Here is a 10,043-nt window from a genome sequence, read left to right on the forward strand (position 1 = left end):
TGAACATGACCATGGTGATGAATTTTGTAGTTTACTTTTATCATCGTTTTGTTTTAATGCTTCCAAAAGATTATCAAAATTTTACAAAAGTCAAACACATATTCAAAGTTTAGTGGCAAAATATATATATATATATATATATATATATATATATATATATATATATATATATATATATATATATATATATATATATAAAGATTTGGATAATTAAATCAAACACATATTCAAAGTTTAGTGGCCAAATATATACACAAAGATTTAGATAATTAAATGAAAATTTATAAAGTATGATAATAACTTAATGATATTATACATCTATGCTAGAAGGAAATGTATTATTTAGAGTGTTTGGCAAAGGAACTTATTAGCTTATTAGCAGTTTCACGCCGCTATAACTAAAACAATGTTTATATAAAAACAACTTATAGCGGTGAAAACCGTTAATAAGACATTTTTTATAAGTTATTTTATTCTAACTTATTAGCATATAATTTAATAAGCAATAAACTTTTTGCCAAACACCCTCTTATAATATCACACTTCTATTAATTAAGACATATTGTTTTATTGGTACAACGAAATTCAATCAGATTGTGTGGAATTAGATTACATGACTTGTTAAGTTGTTAAATAGACATAATTAGTGTCAAATTCCTAAATTCCATGTTGGATGTATTTTCCTATATGGAAATATCCAATTCCAAATTTTTTTTATATTTATTTATTATTTTATCTTTATTAAATGACCAAAATACATTCTTCATTGATATGTACAATGAAATAAGTAAAACCAAACTTTCAACTATAAGAAAAATGTTAAAATTTTTCAATATTATGTACATATTATCTTGGAAAGTCGATGCCACTCACGTAATCTATTGTTCATTTGCCATTTCTATTTCCAAACTAAAGACCACTAAAATCAGATCAACTTACATATTTTCAAACATACAATACAAAATATAAAAATAAAAGTCTCTCTAGAAATATTTTTTTCCTTCAAAATTTTTGATCTAACAATTTTCTTTTTATAATTTTAACGTTAAATTATCGGTATTTTACAAATTATGGTTTTTTCTCTTACCTTATTTTAAGTTATGTTTTTAGTCCCTAATATAATTTTTTATAATTTTCGTTCTTATTAATATTGTTTTTTGTTTAAACGTTATATACTTTTACGTTGTTTGGATCAAACTTTATTTTATTACATTTATAATATGTGTGATATGATATAATCGTCACCATGTCATATATAGATATAAATCATATTCTATATAGGAATTGCAAAGGAGTTACCAGCGCATTAAAGTTAATTAAGTTTTTGGTCCCTTATGTAATTTATTTCTTATAGTTTTTGTTTTTATTAATTACAAACAAGTTCTTTGGCGCAACACGCAAAATGACCTAAATACTATTTTATCATTATATTCCATTCCAATTCCCTCAAATGCAGACCAAAGACAAGGTAATTGCAATTATTTCAAATTCCATTTCTTTTAAATTCCATTCTGCAAATCAACTCAACCTTAGGTTTTTATAGCATACTCTTGATATCTTGAATCAGCTAGCATGCAAGAAGACTGCTTTCCAAACCTGGTCATTTCTAAATTAAATCAATTAAACATCAATAATATGGTGAACAATCACAATCTTCTTTTTACATTTATAAAGAATTCTCACAATTTTTATATATTCCAACTATGAAAAATGAAGAAAAAAAAGGCAACACTTTTCAATCATGCCCCCCATGTCACAAAATATACATACAATCTTAGCCAATACCATAATTTCAGAATTTTGTTTATCTTGTAACAGCAAAACTTTTAATAGGTTGATAATTAAAAAACTTCCCTTCTCTACAAAAATCTTCTAGCAACTGCTCCATGATTGTCAATGATGTTATACTATCCATCGAAAATGCTCTCATCTCATCACATAGACCTGCATCACAAATTAATTCTAGTTATTTATATGAAACAAAATTACAATTTTGTTTGAACTACGGCATTCAAAAAAAATGACATGTTATTAAAAGTCACATGCTTAAAATTGGGTTATATTGAAAATTTTCATGATGGAAGAAGAAAACACATTAAGCTTAGGTATGAAAAGTAACAAAACCGAAGAAATTACATTTCTTAAGAATGATCTGTTTTATTCATCGAACAAAACAATCAGAATTTTTTTTCATTCTGATTGAATGATCGATTCCATTCATTTCCTGATTCAATCATACCCACAACTAACTTAATGAAAAAATATTTCTAGTTATTTATAGATTTTTTTTTAAAATTTAATTAAAAGTATTTGAAACTACTATGAAATTAAAAAAAAGATATGTCACGACTCATGAGATATTACATAAATACAAATGGATTTATTGAAGTTTTCCATTCTATTCCATCATTAAATGAAAAAAAAAAAAAACATCCCTAGCTAAAAGGAATAAAATGTCTTCAAGAATGGTCAATTTCATTCATCTGAATATGATTTTATTCTCCTTTTTTTTTTTCCTCATTGCTCTATTTTTAAAGCAGAAAACATAACATGACAATTAAATAAAAATAAGAAGTAATCGGACCTGATTGATACAATACATGAAGCAATAGACGTGAAGGATGATTGTTAAGGAAATGAAGCAGGTCTTCCATGAGTTCCTTAGATTCCGCAGATATAAACATTTCCTTACATTTATTATAAAAGTGGAAAACAAATATTATTATACTCATAAAATATAGCTCATATAGTTCAGTCCCATTTGATAGGGGAAATATTTAATCCTTAGGCTATATGGGTATATTTGGCAAAACTAGTTGTTAGCTGGATGTTGAAATAATAGATTTTATTTGTGTAGTTGTAAGCTTTTTTGAAAGGTGTCAAAATGATATAAAACATAAAAACTAGCTAAAAGCTCCTAAAAAATAGTTGTAAGCTTTTTTGAAAGGTGTCAAAATGATATAAAACATAAAAACTTGCTAAAAACTCCTAAAAAGTAGTTGTAAGCTTTTTTGAAAGGTGTCAAAATGATATAAAACATAAAAATCAGCTAAAAACTCCTAAAAAATAGTTGTAAGCTTTTTTGAAAGGTGTCAAAATGATATAAAACATAAAAACTAGCTAAAAGCTCCTAAAAAATAGTTGTAAGCTTTTTTGAAAGGTGTCAAAATGATATAAAACATAAAAACTAGCTAAAAGCTCCTAAAAAATAGTTGTAAGCTTTTTTGAAAGGTGTCAAAATGATATAAAACATAAAAACTAGCTAAAAGCTCCTAAAAAATAGTTGTAAGCTTTTTTGAAAGGTGTCAAAATGATATAAAACATAAAAACTAGCTAAAAGCTCCTAAAATCTTTTATAAGCTACTTGAGGTAGCTTAGCTTTCATATTAAGAGTTTTTTGTTTAAATTAAAAGTTTTAAGCTCATACTGCTCAAGAAAGTTTTTTCTTTAATTCAATTATTTTTTAAAAGCTAAAAGAACAACACCATATATGATTGTTTCTTTTTGACTCAATGCATAAAGAACAACTTAATAGACAAAATCAGAGAAAGAAGGATTTCTCCCCTAACCTTGAAGCTCTTATGAAGATTGTGATAACCCGAGACAATTATGAGCAAGCTTAGTTTATTCATTTCTGCACACAAAAAAAAAAAAAAAAAGAAACAAAATATTTCGTTACAAACAAAGCAAATTACAATATGGATTTGCTCCAATTTGCTATATCTAATGGAGGTAAAGTAGTAAAGCACAAACAAGAGATATCATGAAGTATAGACAAGAATGCAAGAAACAAATAAAGCAATTTTTAAGTTTTCATGCGGAATATCAAAAACTAAATAAAAAGTTACAAAAAGTTAATGCTAATAACACATTATGAAATAATACTCACGCTGAAAGAGGATAATTTCTTGAATTGAAGTCTCATCATGTGAAAGAAGCTGAGAAATAGACATCCCAACTGCACTCATCCCTACACTCTCAGCTTTACCTACTTTAATAAGTTGACATCACCAAAAACCACATGATGAGAAAGAAATACCTTAAATAGAATTGTACTTTGAAAAAATCTTCCCAATTATAGCAATTTATCCAAATACATAACAAATTTCACTACTACAATTGGGTTGATTTTCCAAAGTAAATGCCTTCACAAGAAAAAATATTTGCAAGTATAATGTTGTAGACTTGCAGTAGACTAAAACAAAAATAAGATGCTACACAAATAGATGAAATTAAATAGCTGATTCTTGCATTTAACCAATGAAAAAAATAAATATTATTTACTAAAAAGATAAGAATATATTCCAAACCTGGTTTTGTCCACTTTCTGAAGTCTTTCTGCAAGATTTGTCCAACACTAAGGTATGATACATTGTGCATTTTGTCACTCACTAACAACAATAAGCAATAACATCAGAAAAACTTGACTTTCACTAATCACAATCCTTATGAAAAAGCTATTTTGAAAAGTGCTTTTGAGTTTGCCAAACACTTTTTTTTGGCTTATTAGCTTTTCAAAAAGTCAATAAGCAAATAAACACTTTTCAAACGCAATCCCAAACACCCCCTTATAAATATAAGAATATTTTAAGCTTACATATTTTGTAAAGACCATTGCATCCAAATCGACCAGCTCCATTAAGTAATAATGTTGACATGTACTTATCGACTGAAGTACACCTGGGACTTGTCAAATTTTCAGTATCCAAAAGGATACCTGAAAGCTGCAACAAGTAGAAAGGTACACTTTTTTATATTTCCAAGAAACAGATATACAGTTCGGGGTAATTTGCATGTTTGGTCCTTAACTTATTTTTTTAACTTGGAAGGTCCCTCCAGTTTGTTTTTGTTAGGCACTTGGTCACTGTCTTACCGAAAAAGACTATTTTACCATTGATTTTTTAATTTATTTAAATAAAAACACCTCAACCCCACTTCCACCTCACCTTACCTACCCTACTTTATTTAAATAAATTAAAAAATCAATGACAAAATAGTCTTTTTCGGTAAGACAGGGACCAAACGCGCAACAAAAACAAACTGTAGGGACCTTCCGAGTTAAAAAAATAATTTAGGAACCAAATGTTCAAATTACTCCAAACCATAGGGACCATTCGTGTAATTTACTCTAGAATTTATAGATTGTAGAAAAAATACATACCAGAAGGCGAGAAAAACCTTTCCCTACCAATATCTCAGGTGATTTTGATGCAAACTTTTCAGCAATTAGGGCACAACATGAACACTCCTGTGGTGCAAAAAAGATCATATTATATATCCCATACTTTTAGAAAGTGAAAATAATAAGAAATAGTAATGTACTTTTTTTTAACCAATAAGGGCAATGTACCTTTAATATTACCCATAATAGCAACGTATTTACAATTTTCTAGCTTAGAAAGGAAAATTTGTAAAAAAAAATAGCAACATATTTGCTTTTTCATACATTTCAATTCCCTTTTTAATTTGCACCTATGAAGATGAACATACTTACATTAAAAAAAAATGAAATTTCGTATTTTTATTTCCAAATCAGCATTGATTGCATGCCAAATAAGCAATAAAAATGGATCTTTCAATCCCTTCAAAACATATGTGCATGCTACACATTACATTATGATAGTAAATGTAAAAAAATCTTAAAAATTTATGTAGTTCCAAAATTATGGTCACCTGTTCTTCAATAGTGTCATCTGAAAGATCAGCAAAACCACCCTGTAAAACAAATCAAAATTCATGAAAGATGTTTAAAAAGCATACAAGACTGTGTAATAAAAAAAGAGTCTGACCTTTCTGCCCTTGAATATTTCAACTAAAGATTCCTTTAATGCCTGTTCAAAGAAGGCCAAAGTAGGTATTCCTAAAAATTTACTGTTTCATAACTAATAATAGAAATTGAAATATATTTTACCTCTTGTTTCTCTGGGAGCTTATCAGCATTCAGTAAAACAACTTTAAGACTTCCAAATAAGTTATAATATGAAAGGTCAATCTGCTCATATAATAAACACAAAACTTGATAATCAAGAACTGAAGGGAAATAATTAAACCTTCATTTAGAAAGCAAAATGTAAAATAAAATATATTATTAGTTTATTATAAAATAAGATACTGTGAAAGTGTGAACCCTAAAGATACTAAAAATGGGATAATCACAAAACTGAACAAAATGGTAGGTCCCAATTAACAAATTTACCACCTATTCACCATTATACCAACAATGACCACCCATTTCACAATATGGATTTTGTGAAAACACAAAATCACTTTAAAAATGGTCCCACCTCATAAATTCTTAAAAGAATTTAAATATATTTTTCTTTTGGAAAAGATATCATATTTTGCAATGCGATTTCGCAATTTTTTTAAGGTTTCTTGTTGGGGGATCATTTCTAAAGCAACTTCACTGTTCACAAAATCCATATTGCAAAATAAGTGGTTGTTTTTTATAGGGCTTTTTACATAAAAGTCCTTAAGTTTGTCAGATTTTATTGGTTATGTCTCTGTGATGATTTTTTATTTGTTAATATCCAAAATCTAAGTTTCTTTTTTTGTTTTTTTTTTTTTTTTTTTTTTTTTTTTTTTTTTTTTTGTGTGTGTGTCCTTTTTACAAACTTTTTATGCTTTTACCCCAAGTATGTTTTTCAAATTTGCAAAGAAACCCTTTAGTTTACAAATTTTATATGTTTTTATCCTAACTATGTTTTTCAAAATTTGACTTTAAAGTCTTTAAGTTTGTTAAATTTTGTCGGTTTTGTCCTTGAACACCTATTATTATAGGTAACAAAGGCAAAAATGAAAAAAACTTGACAAATTTTGGACATTAACAAACAAAAAATTATCACAGGGACAAAACCAATAAAACCTAACAAACTTCAGGACTTTTATGTCAAAAGCCCTTTCTTATATGGTTTAGAGGTGATCGATTTGTTAAATGGACTCTACCATTTTTGGTCATTTTAGAGTTTTGCCCTTTATAAATATACAAAGGTTATAAACTTTACCTCATTAATGAATATAATTGATGGTTGATCAATATTACATGAAGTAAGTAACCATTCCAGCTCAGCATGAGCTTTAAGGTCTGCCCTTTTAATGTTAATAATAGGCACAGTGCAAAACTGAGAGTTCTTGTCTTTTTCATTCAAGTAGAATGAATACATGATTGTTGAAATAAAAGATCCAGCATCTGCATATTATGGCAACAATTTTTTTACATGATTTGTGTGATTGTTTAAATGAGAATCTATAAAAAGAAAGAGAAAGAAGTACTATGAAACGTATCTCATTTATCTTCCCTTCTTATCTACTACCATCTTTTCTTAATTTTTGTTTGGAAAACAAAGGGACCAACTTGTCATTTCTTGTAAGTTCAGGGGATTATTAGTAATTTTAAAAAACATAGGGTTGATTGTAACCCTCTAAATGTTGAGAGACTGGGTTTTCATTTTCTGAACATCTAAGAGACTAATTTGTTATTTAGTTAACACATAAGGGGTTGTTTAGTACTAACTGAAAGTTGAGGGGATTACTTCAACTTGACCTATAGTTTGAGCCACAATTTAACCATTTAAAAAGTGCATTGGGTGCTCCATAAAATTCTCCAATAATTATGCATTGACATTTTTAACATTACTGTTACAACATTCTTCGAGTGGAGATCTAAATAGAGCGACCCATTAATTTTTTTTTACATATTTCACCCCTTAACAATAAAAACATATACCAAATAGCCCCATTTTCACAAATTAAGTTGAAACTGCCATTTTTAATATTTATTTAAGAACAAATATGCTTAAAACGCAAAACAAATTACGTAAAACAACATTTTATGCAAAATACTTAACAAACTTTGTAGGGTTATTTTTTATGATTATAAGAAATTCACACGTTCTTGTAGAAAAAAAGTTGCAGTATCTGTCATATTGTCATCAGTCTCAGTCCAATAAATATATCAGTACAACATGTTCTGTCAGTGCGTACCTGAGACGTGTCCAAGTACCGCACGCAAAAACTGTCCTGGAACACCAGCATTTACAGCATCTTTGCATGCTTTCAGATACAAATTAAGCCTTTGAATACCTTCACAAGACTCCACAACATCCATACTTGGTAAACCACGATAATAGAATGATGCTGCAGATGGAGGAAGTGAAACTCCATGGACAACTTGTTTCATCTTACTAACACTAAATGATTTTTCAATCAAGGCTTCTTCTCGATCACCATGAACACTATTTGCTTCAAAATCTTTTGCAACACTCATGTCAACACTAGATTTTGACTCAAAACCTGATATCTGAGATGAACCTAAATCAAGACTTCGAGAAAAAGACAACCCAAAAGGCTCTTCTCTAATGTCGAATTGTGAACCTTTTGATGAACTGTATGATGATGCATGTTCTTGAATTCCACCTTTACATCCCGCATGTCCGATAACAGAGTTGGAACGTGACATTTTCTGCTTACCATTGCTTCCTAAAAAGTCGAATATAGATGTCCTGTGATTCATAGATGTATTCCCTCTTAATCCATCAAAAACTGGGTTCTCACGTCCCCGAATGTATTTTTCCTGTTCATAAACACTTGGTTAACTAAGATATGCACTAAATGAATCGATTCTTGATAAGAATATTAAGTTGGAAGAGTAATAGTGAAGAAATAACAATGGTTACCTGGTGGTTTTGTAGCATTGAATCAGATTGTGAAGCCATGGTGGAGATGGAATTGAAGTCGGAGAAATAGATAAACAGTCGGATAATTAGAGATGTGGTGGTTTCTGGAGGGAGTTAAACGGCGTAGAGGAAGATAAACTAAGAGTAAGATGACAAGATTAGAAATTATTGAATTCTTCTTCTTTCTTCTTCTTCATAGTGGAATCCGCCATTGTTATGTCCTCATTTCCAACCATTGTATTGATCGCAACAACTTCCATCGTCGGAGCAGTTTGACTTTTTATTTATTTTTTTTTTGAAAAAAAATTAATTGAAAGAAAATGATTAGTATTTCTTCCTTCAAAATCTTTTTATTTTTTTTGTCACAGCAATATATGATCGATAGAAATTTAAAGATTTATTTGTTTGGTTTAAGATAATTATTTTTTCTTAACTTTATTTAATTTTTTTATCTGCTAAACAGAGACCTGTATTATAAAACAATATTTCCTAACTTTTTTTTTTATAGGTTTTAGTTATTTTAATTGTTTTAACTTTTTATAAGAACGAGAACTCACCTCTAACTCAACTTTTTTTATTTCCTTTTTATTTTAAGGAAAGTGATCTGTATACAATAGTTTTTTGACGTATATAAAAATTTATGTATTATTGAGTTGTACAATAGAACATTTTAAAGCACCAATTGTTGTGTATGGAAAAAAAATTGTTGTGTACAAATCAGCTCCCTTTATTTTAATTTTAATTCTTAATTTTTTTTAAAGAAAAAACAACTCATGTATTTTTCTTATCTATTTTTTACTTTTTTGAAAAATAATACGTATTAGAATTAATTATTGAACAAATTAAACCATTAATACATTGCAGAAATAACATCTATAAAACTAATTCTTAACAATTTATATGTTATCACAATGGGAAACAACCAAACTCGGTTAAAACTGATTATTTTGTTGATCCTACAATACAATAAGTTGAGTATCAATGATGATCATATAATGCATTGGCCACCGGCGACCGAGAGATTTCGGAGGCTCGTCCAATTTAGTAAAAATATAGGTACTAACATAGTCATCTTTATAATATTTGTTGAAATAATCTTTTCAATTTCATCTTTATAAATATCTTTATTCAAAAGATTCTTCGATTCTGAAACTCAAATAGTAAAGTTATAATACATGTGTCCACTAAAACCCAATAAAAAATCATATGCAAATCATAAAGAGAAAAAAAATTAGAAACCAGAATCTTATATTACATTATCACTAGGAGAAAGTCTCGTTTGCTTCTAATTTTTGAAACTCCAAACAATTCAAGAATCAGAAACTTTGAAACCTAGAAGCTGGATTGATAGATTTTTCTTTTAATATC

General features: G+C 28.2%; 1 protein-coding gene across 2 annotated transcripts; it reads right to left on the reverse strand.

The window, feature by feature from the left end:
• Window positions 1-1,601: 1,601 nt before the first annotated feature.
• Window positions 1,602-9,022, reverse strand: LOC111893506 (uncharacterized). Of its 2 annotated transcripts, none has more exons than XM_023889581.3 (13): window positions 8,676-9,022; window positions 7,984-8,572; window positions 7,005-7,189; window positions 5,912-5,992; window positions 5,790-5,831; window positions 5,674-5,715; window positions 5,162-5,248; window positions 4,598-4,724; window positions 4,311-4,391; window positions 3,890-3,988; window positions 3,570-3,634; window positions 2,585-2,687; window positions 1,602-1,944 (listed from the first exon to the last, which is right to left on the reverse strand). In XM_023889581.3, the coding sequence occupies exons 1-13, from the start codon at window positions 8,712-8,714 to the stop codon at window positions 1,805-1,807; spliced, it is 1,680 nt and encodes a 559-aa protein (XP_023745349.1). In that variant the 5' UTR covers window positions 8,715-9,022; the 3' UTR covers window positions 1,602-1,804. The 2 variants fall into 2 exon arrangements, with proteins under 2 accessions (XP_023745349.1, XP_023745348.1); XM_023889580.3 differs by having other exon boundaries at window positions 3,890-3,991; window positions 8,676-9,021.
• Between the last annotated feature and the right edge of the window lie 1,021 nt (window positions 9,023-10,043).

Source organism: Lactuca sativa, chromosome 1, assembly GCF_002870075.4.
Source record: "Lactuca sativa cultivar Salinas chromosome 1, Lsat_Salinas_v11, whole genome shotgun sequence".
Lineage (NCBI taxonomy): Eukaryota > Viridiplantae > Streptophyta > Magnoliopsida > Asterales > Asteraceae > Lactuca > Lactuca sativa.